General features: G+C 49.4%; 1 protein-coding gene across 1 annotated transcript in view; it reads right to left on the minus strand.

The window, feature by feature from the left end:
* Window positions 1-20,975, minus strand: part of HECTD4 (HECT domain E3 ubiquitin protein ligase 4) — a 2,691,195-nt gene that overhangs the window by 1,895,000 nt on the left and 775,220 nt on the right. The window contains exon 33 of the mRNA XM_086943079.1: window positions 10,549-10,695. Coding sequence (XP_086799205.1) covers window positions 10,549-10,695 — 147 coding nt within the window. The remainder of the gene's footprint in view (window positions 1-10,548; window positions 10,696-20,975) is intronic.

The following is a 20,975-nucleotide window of genomic DNA, read 5'->3' on the forward strand; positions in this document are numbered from 1 at the left end:
GTCACTACTGTCAGATCTGTTTGGGGAAGGGAGAGCGGTCTGCGCTGACCCAATTTTGCTTTGTTAACCACCACTGCAGATATTTTGAAGTTCCCACCGAGATCAGGATCATGTCGGAGAGATTCCCCTGATGCTGCCCCCACTGGAACTTCAGGTCCCACTGCAGAGCCCGCATATGGCAGCGGGCATGTGTCAGAAGCCTCAGAGTGAGTCTCCCAGAAATTGAGGATATAGAATGAAACACCAGTATTATAGCCTGAATATCGTGGACTCGCCATTCGGAAGGATAGGCCCGAAACTGCATTGGATCCAGAACAGCTCAGATGAAATGGAGCATCTGAGTGCGGGTCAGATGAGACTTCGGCATGTTTATAGTGAACTCCAGTGAGTGCAGAAGGTTCGCCATAGTCAGGAGGAGGAAGACAACTGGCTGTGGCGAGCCCGCCTTCAACAGCCAATTGTTGACATAGGTAAATATTGAAACCCCTGCACTCAGCAGGTGAGCTGCAACCACCACCATAACCTTGTTGACCACCCAAGGGACGCTGGTAAGGCTGAAAGGGAGCATAGAAAATGTACCTTCGTAAACCACAGGTAATGTCTATGGGCAGACAGAATAGGGATTGGAAATATGAGTCCTGCAAGCCCAGTGCTACCACCCTGTCTCCTGGGTTCAGGGCAGACAGGACTTGCGTGATCATCTTGATTATCTCTTTTTTCAGAGTTTGAATAGGTGCAGGTCTAGAATACCAAAAAGGCCTCCATCCTTCTTGGAAACCAGAAAGTAGTGGAAATAGCCACCACCACCTACTTCTGATGCCGGCATCCTCTCTACAGATTCCTTGGCCAAAAAAGCAAACACTTCTTGACGGAGTAAGGAGAGGTGGTCCACAGTCAGCTTTTGGGTGGCATGGGTGTAGGCCTGGTAACAAAAGGGAGAGAGTAGCACCTTTTAAAGAGCAGGAAAATCCAACTGGCAGATGCTATTGACCTCCAGTGGTGCAGGTGATTGCATATCCTGCCCCACCCCCAACAGGATGTCAATGATGATCGGAGGGCAAACTAAAGGGGTTTGAAGGCTGAGGATGTGGTGAATGGTGAACTAGAAAGACTTCTGGCTACCTGTCCCATGTGGGCAATGGGAAATCCATCCTCAGCCATGAAAAGATTGTGAAACTTGCTGGCCATGGTGGCTTGGAGTGTAGAGAAAAGGCTGAAAAGCCCGTCAGTGACCACGAAAGGGGGAAAAGGCGAGGGGCCATAGCCCTGCTGTGCTTAAAGCGCTCCAGCACAAAGTCTGCCTTCTCTCCACACAGACTGAAGCCATCAAAAAGCATGTCCATGAGCAAAGCCTGGACATCCCCCAAAAAGCCAGTGGTTCTCAGCCAGGCATGGAGCCTAAGGGCCACTGACAATGAAATATCTCTACCCAGAAAATTGCCCAGCCCACATCTGATGGTGAACTTACCTACCCATCAGCAACTGATTAAAGGGGTATGGCTCGGGCCTCCGGGACCCTGGGCAGTACTTGCACAACTGAATACCAGATGCACAAGTTACTTACCTTCGGTGAGATATACCTGTAAGAAACAGTATTTAGTATTAGATTCCTTACCTTAGAATATCCCCAGGCGTCAGACTGGATCCGGAAAATGTTGCGTGGCAGTACCCCTGCGCGTCGGTAGGCGTTGTCTGCGGCTCCGCGTCCGTCAGCGGCGGCGCCAGGATAACTTCGGAGTACTTAGACGCCGCCCTCGCGCGCTGACGTCAGTTCTTATACACCGCTTTTCCACAACAGAAACGCAGAGACATGATAAAAATCAACACTGGTGCCATGAAAACTAGGGCCCTGAAAGGGGATGACCTTAACCCTAGATATCGGTTCGCAGAACGGGGAGGATGGGTGGGGAGGTAAGGAATCTAATACTAACTACTATTTCTTACAGATATATCGTTACCGAAGGTAAGTAACTTGAGCAGCTAAAAGAAACAGGTTAGTATTAGATTCCTTACCTTAGAATAGATACCCCAGCAATACCAACCCCGGTGGTGGGTCTGCGAACCAATGATCACACCAGAAAGTCCTGGAGAACGGAACGGCCGAAAAAGCCATCTCTTCGGACTTGGCTGTCCAGGCAGTAGTGTCTTGCGAACGTGTGCAGAGAGGCCCACGTAGCTGCCTGACAGATGTCCTGCAAGGGGACTCCCCCGACCCAGGGCAGTAGTAGCCGCCGTGGCCCGAGTGGAATGGGCACGTAGCCCCACAGGAGGCTCCTTTTTAGCCAGAGAGTAACAAGCCTTGATGCACAAGACGACCCATCGAGAAATGGTCCGTTTGTGCACTGCCCTTCCCTTCTTAGCGCCCACGTAACCAACAAAGAGTTGGTCATCCACCAGGAGCTGGTGTGTGCGATCCAGATAATATGAGTGTGCACGTTTTGGGACCAGACTGTGGAGCCTCTCTTCCTCTTTCGAGGGATGCGGAAAGAAGGTGGACAAGGTGATGGACTGCCCGATGTGGAAGGCTGTGATTACCTTGGGCAGGAAAGAGGGTCACATCCGCAACACAACTTTGTCCGGTTGGAGAGAAACGAAAGGAGGTTGAGAGGAAAGAGCCTGGAGCTCACTCACTCTCCTGTCAGAGGTGATGGCAACCAGGAATGCAGTCTAAAGAGAAAGGAGACGAAGAGGACAGTTATGAAGTGGCTCGAAGGGAGCACACATCAGATAAGTCAGAACAAGGTTCAAGTCCCACTGAGGCATCAAGAAAGGAACAGGAGGGAACATATGAGTGATGCCCTTCAAAAACCTATTTACAACTGGGGACTGTTTACAAAGAGGGCTGATCAGGGAGCCTTAAGACAGCGGAAATGGCAGAGAGGTAGCCTTTAGAGTGCCCAGAGCAGAGCCCTGCTGGGCAAGAGAAAGAAGAAAGAGGAGAACCTCTGAACGAGGGGCAGAAAGGGGATCCACAGCCTTTGCTGTGCACCATGCCACAAATTTGTTCCACCTGCAGGCGTATACCATTTCTGTGGAGGGACGCCTGGCTGCCAGAATCACATTACAGACTTCAGGAGGCAAGTCAAATGTCCTCAACTGCCGCCGCTCAATCTCCACGCATGTAAGTGGAGACTGGACAGGTTCAGGTGGAGGACCATCCCCTACTGCTGCGACAGACGGCCCTCCTGAAGAGGCTGACGAATCGGGGGATCGACTGACATGCTGAGTAGCTCGGGATGCCAGTATCTTCGTGCCCAGTCCGGAGCCACAAGTATGACTTGGGCCCGGTCGCACCTGATCTTCTTCAGCACTCTGGGCAGAAGTGGTATAGGCGAAAGGCGTATAACAGACCGCAGCTCCACTCGCGACGAAAAGCGTCTCCGAGCGAGTGCCGCCTTGGAAATTCCAACGTGCAGAACTGATGACATTGCGTGTTCTCTTCTGTGGCGAATAGATCTAACCAAGGCTCTCCCCACTGCTGAGAGAGGCCTTGCGCCACGTCCGAGTTCAGACGCCATTCGTGATCCATCATGCACCGACGGCTGAGTTTGTTCGCCCTGGCGTTCAGGGAACCTGCCAGGTGTTGAGCCACCAGGGTCACGCCCTGATGTTCCAGCCACTGCCAGAGGACCAGAGCCTCCTGGCAGTGGGTCCACGACCCCACCCCACCCCACCCTGTTTGTTGCAGTACCACATGGTGGTGGTGTTGTCCATGAACACCAGCACTACATTCCCCCAGACAGAGGGGAGGAATGCCTTCAGTGCAAGCCGGATCGCCCGCAGCGCCAGAAGGTTGATGTGGAGCCTGGACTCCGCCGGAGACCAGAGGCCTCTGATCTCCGCCTCTCCCATGTGGCCTCCGAGCCCTGGAGGGACGCGTCCGTCACAACTACGTGCTCTGGTTGGGGTAGGGAGAGGAATCTGCCGCTGACCCAATCGCGGTCCGTGAGCCATCACTGCAACTGTCTTGCAGTGCCCTCCGAGATCAAGACATGGTCGGACAAGTTGCCCTGAGGCTGGGCCCACTGAAACTTCAGGTCCCACTGCAGAGCCCGCATCAGCCACCTGGCGTGATGCACCAGAAGCATGAAGGAGGCCATCAGCCCCAGAAGCCGCAGCGTCAACCTGACCGAGACTGGGGATAACAGCTGAAAGATCGGAATCAGAGCCTGAATATACCAAACCCGCTGCTCGGGAGGATAAACCCGAAACTGCGCCGAGTCTAGAACTGCTCTGATGAAGAGGAGCCTCTGAGAGGGACACAGGTGTGACTTTGGCACATTGATGGAGAACCCCAGCAGGTGCAGGAGGTAAACCGTAGTCTGGAGGTGGCCGACGACTGTCTGGGGCGATGTAGATAAGGTAGCAAAGGCCCAAGGGTTTCAAGGCTTTGGACAACACTTGAATAAGTATGATTAATTGGTGATTGGAGACACACTCGAAGCTCTGGACCTCTTGGGCTTCAGGTTAGAAAAACAGGTTTAAGAAGTTGTAAGTGTAATCTCCACATGAAATTAATTCAGTTTGCCAGGATTAATATCCGTTTTTTCCAGCTCGTAATATGGAGGACAGAGACATTTCTGTTTGCAGCAAGATTTCTTTATTTTGATCCATACAGCAAGGACAGCCGACACGTGTTTCTCCCCCTCTTGGCGATTTGCGCCGGGGCTTTCTCAAGGCTAAATAGGTTAAGTCTCGTAGGAAAATCTCGTTTCAAGGTGTGTACAGTGTCCGAAATATAAAAATATAAATCTTCAGTAGTAAAACATTTCTTTTTAGGCTAATGCCCTCGCTCCTAGAGTCCTCCCGGCATGGTGGTTCCTAGGTCAGTACCTCCCCCCGCTGCTCGGGAGGATAACCCCGAAACTGCGCCGAGTCTAGAACTGCTCCGATGAAGAGGAGCCTCTGAGAGGGACACAGGTGTGACTTTGGCACATTGATGGAGAACCCCAGCAGGTGCAGGAGGTAAACCGTAGTCTGGAGGTGGCTGACGACTGTCTGGGGCGAGCCCGCCTTCAACAACCAGTCATCGAGGTAGGGGGAAGACTGAAACCCCTAGCCTGCGCAGATGAGCTGCGACCACCGCCATCACTTTCGTGAACACCCGTGGGGCGCTGGTAAGGAAGAAGGGGAGCACGGTAAACTGAAAGTGCTCGTGGCCTACCGTGAACCGCAGGTAGCGCCGGTGAGCCAGCAGGACGGGGATGTGAAAATACGCGCCCTGCAAGTCCAACGCTACCATCCAGTCTCCCGGGTCTAGGGCAGCTAAGACCTGAGCCAAAGTCAGCATCTTGAACTTCTCCTTCCGGAGGAAGCCGTTGACGTTCCTTAGGTCCAAGGTAGGGCGTAGGCCCTCTTTCCCCTTCTTGAGAACCAGAAAGTAGTGGGAGTAACAACCACGTCCTACATCTGGCCCAGGAACGCGCTCGATGGCCCCCTTGGCCAAGAGGGCCGAAACTTCCTCTTGCAGAAGTTGCAAGTGATCCCCCGACACGTGGTACTGTGGTGGCATGGCTGGAGAGGTCGCCTCGAAGGGGAGGGAGTAGCCCCTTCGGACGATTTGCAGCACCCACCTGTCCAATGTGATGGTGCGCTAGTGGAGGAGGGGATGGTGAACCCTGCCCCCACTGACGTTAAATGGGCCTGAAAGCTCGGACTAGGAAGGCTTTGAGGCGGATGCTGCGGGGGTGGATGTGGACTGGCGGCGCCGTTGTCCCCTGTTACCGCCGCAACGGTAACCATGTCCGCCACCGCGCTGAATGTTAGTCTGCGGCCCGTGGCTGGCAGGACGTGTGGGAGACCCCTTCCGTGGCCACGAAAGGAGCGCTGGGCAGAAGATTGATGGCGCTGGGCCGACAGGCCCAAGGACTTGGCCGTAGCCCTGGAGTCCTTAAGGCGTTCCAGGGCATGATCTGCCTTGCCACCGAAGAGGTGGCTGCTATCGAACGGCATGTCCATAAGGGTGTTTTGGACATCAGCCAAAAAGTTGGCGGACCTCAGCCAGGCGTTGCGGTGAACCGCCACAGACATGGAAATCGCTCTTCCTAGCGATTCCGTGGTATCTAGTCCTCATATTATAGAGTACCGCGCTGCGTCCCTTCCCTCCGCGAGGGCTTGAGCGAGTTTCGCACGGGCTCCCTATGGGCACTCAGGCAGCACGGCTGCAACCATATCCCACAAAGAGTGGGTGTAACGGCCAAAGAAGCACGCGGTGTTGACCGACCGCAACCCCAAACTAAGGGAGGAGAACATCTTCTTTCCGAACTGTTCATACCTCTTGGATTCCCGATCTGGTGGTGCAGTCGGGAATGCGGACTGGGAAGTAGAAGCCTGGATAACCAGGCTCTCGGGGGTGGGGTGGGTGGACAAGAAACTAGGGTCGTCCGGGGCTGGGCGGTGGCCCTAGCGACGTTCCTATCTACAGGGGGACCTGTAATGGGCCTGGACCAAGTGCCCAACAGGACTTCTGTGAGAGCCTCATTAAACGGCAGTAGAGGCTCTGGGGAGCTTACCTGCGGTTTAAGGACCTATGTGAGGATGTTAGACCTCACTGTTGCGACCGGGAGCTCAAGAGCTAAGGCCTTGGCTGCCCTCATCAGCACCACACTATAAGCAGCCCCCTCCTCCGTAGCCACGGTAGGAGGGGAGACAAAACCAGTATCTGGGGAGGTATCCAGGCCACTGGCTTCCCCTAGTTCCTGTGTCCAGTCCTGATATTACTGGCACTCACGTGCCAGAGGGTCCTCAGACCTCCCCCCTCAGTCTCCCTCGTCGTCCATGTCCTGAAATTCAGGGATAAAGGATGGACCCAGATCCTCAAAGAATTCCTCTTCGGCCGGCGCTGAATGCTCCGACGCCGCTCCGACGCCAGATCCGAACCGAGGGGTGGACCAGGGACGGCGACGTACGGGGACGACGCCTGGGATGACACCCTAGGGGCCGATGCCGGCGGGGTCATAAGGTCGACCAGCAGCGACCCGGATCCGGAACCAGATCCAGTGGGCCTTGCGGCGCCGGGACCGAAGTCGCCGACGGCGCTGGGGCCGAAGCACCCGACGGCTCGGGGGCCGAAGGACCAGGCCCGCTTAGGCTCCCAGTCGGGGCTGCTTGGCCCGAAGGCGCCGCGGAACCCGACGAAGGAGAGAGCGACCCCATGGCCATGAGGAAGGAGTCTATCTCCTCCGGTGTTGCATTCTGCCCAGGGACCGGCGGGTATGGAGCAGGCCGCGACGCCTGCAGCTCCGGCGGAGCCGCGTGAGCGTTGTCACCCAAACCCCCGGCGCGTCGCGCGAGCGTCGGTGGAGAGTCAGTAGAGCGATGTTGCCTCTTCGACTTCTTGTGCCTCTTACCTGAGGACTTGGAGCCCGTCGAGTGGTGTCGACTCGCCAAGCTGTGATGACTTCGGCCCCGGGACCGGTCCCTCGACCTCCTTCCGGACCGGGACCTCGAGCGGCGTGGGGCCGAGTGCCGGAGCTCGAGGCGCTTATGGGAGCACTCCCGCCTAGCCTTCAACGTCAAGGCCCGACAGTCGCGGCACGACTTTTCATCGTGATCGGGCCCCAGGCAATGTAGGCACCGGCGATGTGGGTCGCTAACCAATATCAGTCAGTTGCAGTCGGCACAGGGCTTGAACCCAAGCATCCCTACCAGCACCAATGGAGTCGACTCGAAATGGATCCAAAAAGGATCGAAAAAGCTTAGTCAAAAAGTGACTAAAGGGTACCACTTTCTCCGGACCTGCGCTTGCTGGCGCGGAAAAAAGCAGAACTGACATCAGCGCGCAAGGGCGGTGTCTAAGTACTCTGACGATGTCATCCGGCGCCACTGACGCTGGCGACGGAGGCGGAGCCGCAGGGGTGCTGCTATGCAAAATTTTCCTGATCCAGTCTGATGCTTGGGGATATTCTAAGGTAAGGAATCTAATACTAACCTGTTTCTTTCAGATTGTAGGGTATTATCGGCCCAAGAGGCAGGTGGTTTTCACCGACCACAGTGCCACGCTGGCAAAGAGAACATCTTCCCAAAAGTATCTAGCATTTTGGATTCCCTATCTGGTGGAGTGGTAGAGAATTTGCCGGGGTTGATTTTGGAAGTGGAGGCCTGGACAGCCAAGTTTTTCTGGGGTGGGGTGCAGGGTGAGGAAGCTGGAGCCCCCACAGGGATGGTGGTGGGCCATTGTCTTATGCACAAGAGCCCCTGTACAGGGCTTGGACCAAACCCTGAGTAGGATGTTAGTAAGGGCTTCATTAAATATGAGTAATGCTTAAGTGGGGCAACTTGTGGCTGAAGAACCTCCGTCACGACATTTGTATTGACTGCCACTGAGGGAAGCATAAGGTCCAGGGCCTCAGCCACCTCCGCACCCCCATTGTGAGTGAGGCACCCTCTTCTGTAGCCACAGTAAGGGGGAAGACACCAGGCTAGTGCCTGGGGAGGTATCCAGCCCACTGGCATTCACCAGACCCCATACCATGTGTCATCTGCTATCCATAAGAGTCTGCAAACCCCTCCCAATCATCACCCAGTCCAGGCCGGTCGTAAGAATAAGGCACTGGCTCTGATATGGGAATTCTGCCCCCAGTCGGTGCCATCATCAGGTGATGCCCATTCATCTCTGTATCAGAGTCAGGAATGATGATGGGGGTGCCGGTGTCGCAAAGGGAGTCGGCACTGGAGAAGGCGCAGGGGAAGATCAAGGTTGTTCGACCACCACCGCTCTGGATCAGTCAATGACTCACTGGGGCTCAACTGTTGCCGAGGGAGAAACCCGCCGACAGAAGATCGGTAGGGGCCCTTCCCAAACCTATGTGCCGAGGGTGCTCCAGAGGGGTCAGGCTGCCCAAAGATGAGGTGCATGGCCTCGTAAAATGCTTAGGCAAAGGCACAGAATCCTCTACAGAGCTAGGCCTCAGGTGCCAATAGCCAGCAACTCGTCCGAAGACTTGCACAGTGTAGTCGAAGATCTCTTAACAACTTCTTTTTATGGACCTTATCACTGGACCTTCATTGCAACCAAGATCAGGAGAGTCAGAGTCGATCAACATCGCAAAGCTTGAAAGACCACCACCTCAGCACCTTACTGTGCATGGAGCGGCAATCTTCGCGTGTCTTGGGTCATGATCTCGCTCCAGACAACAAAGACAAACGATGTGCAGGTCCGTCACAGACATCCGTCAGTGAAAGGTGCAGCATGGTTTAAAACCTGCCTTTCCGATGAACATCCTGCACACCAGGAGACCAAGTCTCAAAATAATCTTTAACAAAAGGTCGAAAAATAGACAGTCAAAAGTGACTCAGGGCAGCCCTCTCCGGATCTGCGCTGACTGCAATGGAAAGAAAACAACTAATGTCCGCACGCTGAGGTGCTGTCTATATAGGCACCTCGCAAGTCACATCCGGTGCGGACGTCGGCACGCAAAGCCGAATCCCGTCACCTACAAGCGTGCAGGGTACTGCTCACCAAATGTTTCCGGATTCTGTATGATGTCTGGGAAATATTCTAAGGTAAGGAGTCTCTACCATATAAAAAAAATCTCCAATTGTCCACACCACCATTCTATTGTCACCTATCCACAGAGGCCTACATTTGGAGAGAACTGACACGATGTTGAGAAGAGAAGAAAGAAATAGGCACTATATCTATATCTGCAAATACCAGGATTCTCTTGGCTTACTATCTAAAAAAACAATTACAGACAATCAAGATTTTTGCAAGACATTGTTAATTTTCTGTGAAGGTATACAGACATATCCCAAAAATATTTTATGTACATAGTGTATAAACATGTTCATATATTGCGAAGAGTCCAGAATAACCAAAGGACTAAAATCTCTGTGCATCATACAGACAATTCTCAGAGGGAAATTTTCTAAATTTCAATAGAATTTTTCAAAGTACAACTTAACCATTTCTTCTTCAAGTTCCTATTAAAATACTGATACTGTTGCTCAAGATAACTAAATGATTGAGGTTGTTCCAGTCCTCTGGCAAAGACCTTCCAGTCTCCAACAATCTCCACACAGTCATATTTCAGATATAAATTGACATATTGGCATGCTCCGTGTGGTCTAATTTAGAAGAAGAAATATTTCTTTCGTCAATAGCACTAAGCCAGAGTTTAGCAGACTTGACAATGAAAGCCACAATTGTTGGACCCATACAAGATCATGAGTTTCTGTGTCTTAAAAGAGAAAGGCACTTTTGAAAAAGTAGTGAAGGATGAACGCATATGAAAAAATCCCACTTCACAACTACGCAGGATCATGAAGGCACAGAGCATGCACAACATACATGAATCTATAAAATATCAATTATGTAAAATCTAAATATGTCAAGAAGTGTAATTCTATACCTTGTAATCTGATGCTCAAAACGCTTAATACCGATTACATTATCAGTATACTTACAGAAGTATGCAGACCGGTATGATTCCCTTCAGGCAATTTATAGATTTATTACTTTCAGCTTAAGCTTATATCTTAAATAAATACATTTAAACAAATGAAACATTAACTGAAACATTGTATTGTAGTTCTTCAATGGGTTACCTTGTGTAAGGAATTGTGCACAAGAGACCAATGCTATTTGCACAAGCAATGGGGTAACGAGCGCAGAGTGAAACGACTGAAGTCATGGTCTCTCCAAAGGCATCCTGAACTTGCTCAACCATTCCACCACATGTCAGTTCTTCAATTCTGCAAACAAACAAATCTTCAGTGCATGGCTTCACACATTACAGGTTCACCTTAAATAAAACACCCACCCAAATGTAATCGAATTTTGACCTCATTTAGCAGGCAGCAATCTGACCCAACAGGTCAGCCGAGGCTATGACCTCTAGTACGCTGCTAGCTGCAGGTGGGGCTATTAAGTTATTTCCCTTCCTGTAACTGCAGTACCTTGCATAGTATTACATGCAGAAAAATCTAGTGACAGTCGCCCCAACTAGTGTCATTATAAACTTGCGGCCCAGTGGCAAATGGTAGCCAGTTCTAGGATATATTCACTGGGGGAGAAAGTCAGTCTCAATCTATAGCTACTGTGCAGAAATCCACCTCTGAATTGAACTGGTGAACCGCAAGCCTGATGAGGTGGTTGACCAGCTGTGCGAAACTCAAAATGCAGGTGTTCATCCATAAAGGAAACAAGTCTTGGTAAAGGCAATAGGTCTTGCATGTAATTTCAATTATAAACTATGCTAACTAAGGCCTACTGGTATGCAGATTTTTTTATTGTAGCAGTAACCCAGTAGTGGTAGCACAGGAGCTGCCAGTAGGAGAAACCTTAGAGGTGGCTCGGTGTCTAAATGTGGTTGTTATGCATAGTGAAGGGTCATTCCTCTAATGAATGTCATTAGAGGAACAACCCTTTTGCATCACTAGCAATTAATTTGTTTGCACTAAAGTGAAACAAAGTTTATTTGAAGTGTCCAGGTGCAAACAGATTCTTTTGTCTTTTGCTAGGAGTTATAGGAGGATAATAATGACTAATTCAGAGGGAAAAGAACCATTTAATCGAATTATTGCGTTGCATAAGCAAAATGATAGATATTGCATAAATTACAGTTTCACAAGAATTGTTTCCTGTTGTGTAACTGGAATGATATCCGAGAATCGCAGACAGAATGCTATTGTATGCCTATGACATCTTAGTGTTCCTGGGTGATCACGATGGGTTGGTCAGAGTGTATTACAGATACTACAGATATTTGTAATTTACTCAGGTCCCCTCAGGATTTGAGTTGGGCGTACAGGTCATCTCAGAGGCTTGACATAAATAGGTGTCTATGCGAATCCGGACCCACAGAGGGCATGAACCAGAAATATTCAGCCACAAATCAATAGGTTAGTGGGAGACTTGAGGTTTTGGGATACCCTCCCCCTGTCTCTGTTGGGACGCTTAACGATTTTAAAAAGTAGGATTTGCCATGGTTACTTTAAGACCTACAGAACTTTTGCCATGTTATTTCCCAATCATGTTGAAAAATATTAACTTGAAACTTCTGCATTTTCTATGGCACTACAATAGGCCTCATATCACCGTCCAGAAGTATTTTATGTTCACATTTGACAGGGGAATTGCAACATCAGACATCACTTCGATTTATAGGGCAACACACCTGAAGAACACTTGAGATCAAGCCTAGACATCAGAGAAATGGTCCACTGGAGAGGTGCAATTGCTGCACTTGCTGTGGGGGGGGGGGGGGGGGGGGGGGATGGAGGAGACTCCCTTTCCTCTCTGACATAAAATCAGTGATATGTTTCACTACTAATCTGGAGATGCTATGTCTCCTTTCGTGATTCTTCACAATGCACACGCGTTTTTTCACAGCACACAGTCCCAAACAATAACAAGAAATGATCAAAGTAAGAACTGTCACATACAAGTATGCGAATGCTCTGTAAATATTGAAACCTGTTGTGAAAAGCAGTTACAGTAGGGGAAACTGTCAAAATCTAAGTTCAGGAAGAGCACAGTTGAGCAATTCAGCCTTCATCTTTCTATGTTTGAAAACCTAGCATTATCCGCAGTAGGAAGGCTCCTCTTGGTAATATGCATGCCGTTCATAAGAATGGTGTTCTTGTTCCCTGTGCCTCAGACATTACACCCCTACTAGAATACATTTATGAATGAGTGAGGTACTTGAATAAAGCTACAACTACCCACAATGGGCATCTCGGTGCTGCGTAAGTATGAGGGAGCAGAAAATGATGAATTTGACTTTTCTAAAGAGCAATGTTTTCAAATGTAAAAAAAAATATCTAAACAGCGCGAAGTGACCGAGAGGTCATTCCATAGTTTAGCAGAAAGGCACACAAAGTAACAACCAACCTTCCTAACACGCGAAATCTTGGGAATTTATAACAGTTGTACACTGGCCGCTCTCCGAGCTCTAATGGGGTGGCTGCGGCAGTGATTGAAGAGCTCGATCAAATACCTGGATCCCATTTTGTGAAAAGAGTAAAATGTGAGGACTTAACTTCTTTTTTTGAGAATTTTTTTTATTTCATTTTGCACAATAAAATTAACAGTCTCCATTGTCATTTGGCTTACGTATATCATACATCACGGCATTCACATGAATTTCCATTATAACTTGACACAGTTCAGTATATCATTAGGCGTTAGTCCCTTACCATCTCTCCCACATTCAGTACCCTTTATCTATGTCGATTTTTAATCCCCCCCTGGCGGTGTTCACGGTCTGTTTTCCAGGGTAGAGTCCATCTGCGGAGGCTCACATATATTCCCCCTAAATTCGTTCCACTTTCCCCAGATTCGGGACCATTTCTTAGGGCATCCTCTGTGGGTGCATACCGCCCTTTCAGCCACCATTACGACATCCATGTCACCTCTCCATTGCTGGTATGTGGGGAGCACTCCGGAACCCCAGTTCCTAGCTATGTTTCTCTTTGCTATTGTCATCCCAAGCATGGCCCAGTTTTGCATTGCCAAGTTTAAGTCTGTGGGCTCCCAAACGTTCAGGAGGCATCGTTTGGAATCCGGCGGAACCTCCGCCCCCCCCTCCCCCACCTGCGAGATCACATTCATTACTCGTTCCCAGTATGATTGTATTGGTGGGTATTTCCATATTATGTGGTGAAATGTTTCAGAGAGTCCACAGTTTCTCAGACATAATGAGTCAGGCGCGTGTCCCAGCTTATGTAGTGTAGTGCGTGAATAATATATGCGGTGAAGCACCTTGTGTTGTATTAGTTTGTGCTTAGATGGGATCGCTCCTTCTCGAGCCGACGCCAGTGCGTCCTGACAATCTGAGTCTTCCATGTCTCCTAATTCAGTCTGCCACCTTTCACTTAGTGTCATTCTGGTGTCTGGTTGGTTGTTCAATTAACTTGCGATACGTCTGGGAGATGGCCTTTTTTTCCATATAAGTGGGAAGCAGGGCCGGTCTTAGGCATGTGCAAGCTGTGCACCTGCACAGGGCCACCAAACCCCAGGGGCCACCACACCAATATATATCCTTAGTATAATAATTCTCTGAGGATGGATACATATTTGCGTGGTGGCCCCTGGCAGGGATTTGGCGGCCTCCGGCTCTGTTCCACTTCCAAACACCTTCTGAGCCCCCCCCCGACCCACTCTTCTGGGGCCCCCTAACTAGGCTCCCTGCCCAGGGCCACCATGAGCCTAGAGCCGTCCCTGTGGGAAGTCTGTCCTCCAGGGGCGAGGCCTCTGCTAGTTGGGTGTCTGGGGGATAAAGCTCTTGAGCACGTTTCTGATTTGTATATATCGATAGAGTTCTGCCTCCGCCATTCCGAACGTGTATCGCAGTTTTGAAAAGGGCAGGACCTCCCCTTTTACCCACTTATCTCCTATTTTGGTAATACCAATGAGGTCCCATTTCTTGAACCCCTTGGTGTTGGCTAAGAAGCCCAATCAGCGGGTCTCCCAGAGGGGGGTGGTCTGTGTCAGTACTTCCTCCCATCCCAACTCTCTTTGACTTGTATGCCATATTTTGATTGTGTGAGCAGTCGGTCCTGAGAGTGTGTTCAGTCTCTTATTGGTATAAAGGGCTTTCATCAGGTGATCAGTCGGTAAGACATATCTATCCAGTCTGAATGCCGGTTCCTCCTGCGGGCGTGTAACCATTGGTTTATTACCACAAGCTGCGAAGCCCAGTAGTAGAATTTCACATTAGGTAGTACAATTACCCCATCATACCAGCTACGGACCAGTTTATGTTGCGCTTACGTGTCTGTTTCCCATCCCAGAATAGTGCGTAGACTTAAGCTTTAATAGCTTTAAAATAAGCGGGGGGACTGAGAATGGGGTATTTTGGAGGGCATATAAAAACTTGGGCAGGGCCATCATCTTAAAGAGTGCTGCCCTCCCCAGCATCGACAATGGAAGGGACCTCCAATGTTTAACATCAGCACGAAACTTTGTGAGTGGGCCGCATTAGGTTTTCATTCATGAAAAGTGTCACCTGTGGTGTAGCATATATTCGCAAATACTTAAACCCTCTAGTCGCAATTTGTAGCTCAAATCCACGTGGGAGCTTGGGTGTGGGACCGTGCACAACAAAGGAGTGATTTTGTCCAGTTTATAGTATACCCTGATACCCTCCCGTATGCAGTACAGATATCCAATAAGCATATCAATGACCGTGCCGGGGACGTCAAATATATTAACACGTCATCCTCATATAGCGAAATTCTGTCTTCCCAGTCTGCCTCCCATCTCATCTCATTCCCCGGATCTACCCGTCCTGTCTTATCCAGGCCGCAAGCGGTTCCAGTATTAGCGTGAATAGGAGTGGTGACAGCGGGCAGCCCTGTCATGTGCCCCTTCCCAGTGTAAACTCTTGTGAAATACGGCCATTTGCTACCACCTGTGCTAGGGGTGCTGTGTACAGTAATTTAATTCATGCACAGTATTTCGGGCCAAACCCCATCTTTTGGAGTACTGCGAGCAGAAAAGACCATTCAACGAGGTCGAACGCCATCGCGGCGTCTAATGAGAGGATAGTTGCATCTTCTTGGATCGTTGGTATCCGAGCCAATATTCTATGCAGACGTCTTAAGCTGAGGGAGGTATTGCGCCCCGGCATAAACCCCGATTGGTCTGGGTGGAAGAGGGTCTTAAGGTGAGGCTGCAAACTCAGTGATAATGCTTTGGCTAGTATCTTGGGTTCTGCATTTATCAGGGATATTGGGAGGTAGGATGACCTATTTAGTGTGGGCTTACCTGGCTTGTATATTGCTACAATTGTGGCAAGTTGTTGATCCTTTGGTACATCCCCTTTTCAAGACTCTCGTTATACATACTTAGTAAGTGGGGCAGTATCGATCCTGACACCTTTTTATATAGTTCAAACGGCAGGCCATTAGGTCCTACAGCTTTCCCTGTGTGAAGTGCCGATAGTGCCACCCCCAATTCCTCAGTCGTAAATGCGGCTTCTAATTCCAACATTGCTTCCTGTGCTAGTGTAGGCATTTTGCTGTCTCGGAGAAACTGTATGTTCTCCTCTCTGGTGACTGTGGCTCGCGGCGTATATACCTTTTCGTAATGTGTGGCTAACCCTTCCGCTATGAGTTGTGGGTCTGTCGTGGTGATGTCGTCATCAGGCGTCAGTTGGACAATCCATCTGCTCGCCCTCTCTCTCCTTTCCAACCACGCCAGCAGTCTGCAAGTCTTATCTCCTAGTTCGTACAGTCTATGCTGGGTGGCTGAGTGTCTGGCTTTCGAGTCTTCCCAAGCATACGTTCTATATTCCTGACATTCTAATGTCAGGGCTTGTGCTGTGGTGTCGTTAGTGTTTGCAGCGTGTGCTCCTCCGGTCTCTGTACTCCCTCTTCCAGGGTGTCTAGGTGTTGTCTTTGTTCCCTTTTGAGGCTGGTGATAATAGACATAGCTTGGCCCCGAATCACCGATTTATATGCCTCCCATAAAATGCCTGGTGATTCCACCGAATATTCGTTCTCTGTAAAATATTGTCCAGTGGCTTTCACGAGTGCTTTACCAATCTTAGGGACATTTAGATTACCTGGGTAGAGCAGGAAAAGTCATTTCCTGCCAGGGACCTGTGCTGTATATGTGAATTGTATCGGGGAGGGATCTGAGATGCCCCTTAGAAAGTGTGATATATCAATTATCCTTTCCGGGGTTATTGCTATGGTCAAGATATAATCGATCCGTGAGAGACTGTTGTGCACCCCGGAGTGAAAGGTGTATTGTTGCTCAGTCCCAGCGCATCTATGAATTCCTTCAGAGCCTGATTTGGTCTAGCAGATTCTCTGGGCGGCATGCGGTCTATGGCGGTGTCTATTACAGTATTAAAATCTCCACCCACAATCAGTTCCCCTTCTTGAAGACCCAGAAGAAATTTCCCAAGATCCTGGAAAGCTGTATGGTGGAGAGTGGGGGGATATAGACTGAGACCACATTATACATATGCCCTTCCCACTGACATGACAATGCTGTGAAGCGTCCCTGGTCGTCTGTCCAAGTCACTTTTAGTATCACGGGCGAGCTTTTTTAAACCAATATGCCCACCCCCCGGGAACCAGAGGTGAATTCTGAATGAGCCACTATTTTGAACCCCCAGCGGTCTAACGCCTTAGAGGCCGTCCCAACCAGATGTGACTCTTGAATTAGAGCCACTGTAGGGCCCTTACGTTTTAAGTACTGGAGAACCAGCCCCCTCTTTATCTTATTCTCTAGCCCATTCACATTCCAGGATATGCTCGATAGGGGAGGCCCCGGTGCTCGTGGTGTCGGGGAGTCGGCGTTTGGGTCTTCACGTCGTGGTGTACTGTGTGTCATGTGTAGCTATTACACTTTTGAAAGGAACAGAAAAATAATAGAGGCCGTGTGTATTGTAGTGTGTGTATTGAGCCTCTTTTTCCGTGCATGTTAAGTTAGCATGGCTTATTAGGGGTTTAAACCCCATTTTTCCTTTTTGCTGCTTTTGCACACGGCACTGCTTAGCTGTTTTTGCTGAGTTAGCTTTCATGAAGGTCTATATATGAGAAAGGGTTTGTTTTTTGACATCTCTAGACATTCATCGTGTCTTCAGACTGTACAGTGAGTGCTGAGCCGCCAAGGTTATCATAACCTCGGCATGTCTGTGTAACACATTTTAGACACAACAATTTGGCAGCTGCAAGCAGAGTAGGATTCTGGCGCCTTTATCATAGCACACTTGCCAGAATTGAACACACTTGGAAGATTCCAGGCATGCGAAGAGACTAACCGATCCTGATGTAATTTACACTTACTGAGCGGACAGGTAAATGGGGTCCCCTAAAGAATACTCCAGAGACCTTCTAAAGTTTTATAATACATAGTTCCTAGATAGGGACGTTGCTTTAAAATAGGCGCTTGTATCACCTGTTTGCACTATCATTGTAATATGATTCCTCCTTTTGTATTTTATGGAATTGTAACCATGCTGACCGTATTGTACCTAATCATATGTATGCTTATGTTGATTAAAATACTGGGCTTGAGATCACGTCGTTAAAATAAATATTTTAACCTTACCGTGTCTCTATTTTACTCCTGTTGTGGACTGGTATGAACATATAACAAAAGAGTGTTCTCACTTCCACCATTCCTGAGATAGTCCTAAGTCGCATGTTCTAGGTTGTCTAATCATTGGTTTCTTTGCTATAAGACAAAGAGATAATGTGACACTGATTGCTAGTCTGGTAGGGGATTTTGGGTACTAAGGTGAGTTTTGGCACACCCTAATTCACTGAGGTCCTAAGTCTCTGTGCACAGTCTGTGTTTGCGCAGAATCACTGTAACATGGCGCCGCCAACGAGTGTTGTCTTATTGTGAGACACTTGAGTAGTTCTTATATCAGTCTATGACCCCCTCACTTTGGTTTTCGGTTGACGGTAGTGACAGATATAGGTTTATTCAAGCTTGATCAAATTAAAACGGGTTTCTGTTTGAATTATTACCCAGTTGTGCCTTTTTGTATTGCATTGTACTTCCTTATTACTGTTTCGTTATGGCTGCGGTTAATATCCCATGTAGCTGCGTGTAATCATTTGCAGGAATACCTCGTTTCTATGGAGGGACAGGCTGTGGTTTTTGTGGTTTCAGCGGACGTGACATACCCGTTTCAGTTGTACTACTCCTGGGTCATGTTTCCCGCGGTTGATGCTGTTTCTCTTATACACCTGCTGATGCTCCTGCAGTGTACGCTCCCTATCGGACGGGGGAAATTCCGATTTCTGCTTGGCAGCATGCCGTTTGGTTTGATGGCGCCCTCCCACACGTTATTACAGCAGTCAGACAAGGGCTGTTGTCCATTCCAGGCGCTACCTGGCCTGTTTTAGCTGCCTACACCCCACATCCTCTGGCGGGGCAGTTAACAGCTCAGCAACTGAGACCCCTGTACGCCTCTGCAATTGCAGTTATTAGGGGTCTGGTTCATTACATTACACGCAAACTCCCGGGTGGTGCAACGCATCCAGTTGGTGGTGTACTCAAACTTAGTCCTGTCATGGTTAATGCGGTCATGGGCAAGCGTCCCCAGGATAATGAAGAGATGCCTTTTTGGCTTGCCGAGAAATTCGACCAACTGGAAGCAGTGTTTCCTAATACAAGTCCTGTTGAAAAACACAGGATCCACACAGTAAGTTTGCAGAAAAACGTAGTGCCTGACGTAAATGAGCGTACAACTTGGGGGTTGATTTTTGAAGCTGTCTACACTAGGTGCTTTGGCACCCCGTTGTGACTGTACTGCCCTCTGTGATCAAGCGTGTTCAGGCTGAACAAGAACCGGAGGCTGCTGTGGAGTTGGGGGATGCGTCTCGTGGGAACGTTTGACATGGTACGCGATCTCGTCCTTGCAAAGGTCAAGAGGGATGTGGTGAGTTTCAAAGTCTCTAATACTCTGCGCGAAGTCCCGGACGCCTTTTGCTAAGAAAGAGAAACAACAGCAGACTCAAAAAGGGTCACCTGATAAAGATGACCGCCCGAAGGTTCAGAAACAGAATTGGGGTAAGAACAAAAAACAGGGGAAACAGCAACAGAAACAGGGTTCCCGTCGGGCTCACCTACATCTGCCCCTGTTGAGTGTAAATATGATTTGCGCGACAGCAGTACTATTAAGTCACCTGATAGGTTAAGTTTCCTGAACAACGTTCTCCTCGCTCTATGCAGGAAACATCAGTAACAGCCACCGGTGGAGAAGGCGGCGGCAGAGGTCAAGGTGCCCAACAGAGCCGTGAGCAGCCTCGTAAGACTGATGGAAAAGGCAAGCAGGACGAGACACCACATCAAAGACCACAGTTTCAAAAGAAGAAAATTGCTGCTGTAACAGCGAGATATGCCACGGATAGTGAGAATGCAGCTTCTGAATCTGACATGGGCGCTGACACTGCTGGACAGCGCAGCGGAGATTACCATTGTTCGAGAGGCGCCGCGTCCACTACTGAGGGTGACAGCGACTGAAACCTTTGCGGTAGTGCAGACAGCTGACACTAGAGTGGTTCCCCCTGAAAGGCTTTATGAAATTGTCCTTGTGATTGAAGGAGACATAGAACATACCATAAAAGTTTTTTTGGGGGAAAATCTAACTACTACATATGATATTTTGTTGGCGGAGGTTGACTGGCCCCCACCTTTTGTCTTGCCGCTGCACAAGGGGAGGAGGTGATCCTCCCTGCTTTCGCGCACACTGTGCCTAAGGAGCAGGCTCTGCATTTTGCAGAAGATTGGGCTAAGGCACTCGCGCCGGCTTTGTACCGTACTCACTGTGGATGAGACAAACTGTCCCCTCGACATGAGATTCCACTGCGATCAATGCCACAGCCTCAACTCCAATACCCCATACGGCGTGAGGCGAAAGCCTCTGTTGCCGAAATCCTTGAACAATTGGAATATCAAGGTGTAATTGAAACGTCTGTCTCAGATGAATAACTTTTACTGTGATCGAGCCAAATGGCTCGTACCGTTTGGTATTGGATTACCGCCACTTAAACTAACATTGTCGTACGTGTGCGATGCAGAATACTCACAGTTCTGCTCTTGTGGATAGTCTGGTGTATAAAAGGTTCAAAACCACGCTAGACATATCTAATGGCTTCTTTGCCCATAATTTGTCCTCCCTTAGTAGTCAGTGGACGAGTTTTACCTGTGGTGGCAAACAGCGCCAATTCCTTAGATTGGCTATGGGCTACAAGAATAGGTCAGGCGTTTTTGCCACCCGGATAGTCTCTCTTCTGGAGAGGCTTGACGCAGATGCTTGTTCGTATGTGGATGACATTTATCTTACAAGTCACACCTGTACACTTCGGCCGATTTGCGGTTTTCCACTGTGGATAAAGTTTTGACAGCAGTGCAAATGGTGATTCTTAGGGAACCTGCACTGTCGCAGGGAAAACACATTGTGGTTGTTACTCCATATCCTGCCTTGGAGGCAGTGACGAAGGCCAGTGTACCTAATTCCAAGGCTTTGCACCCTCGGTGGATACAATGGGCTACATCCTTG

The sequence above is a fragment of the Lissotriton vulgaris genome, chromosome 11 (genome assembly GCF_964263255.1).
Source record: "Lissotriton vulgaris chromosome 11, aLisVul1.2, whole genome shotgun sequence".
Lineage (NCBI taxonomy): Eukaryota > Metazoa > Chordata > Amphibia > Caudata > Salamandridae > Lissotriton > Lissotriton vulgaris.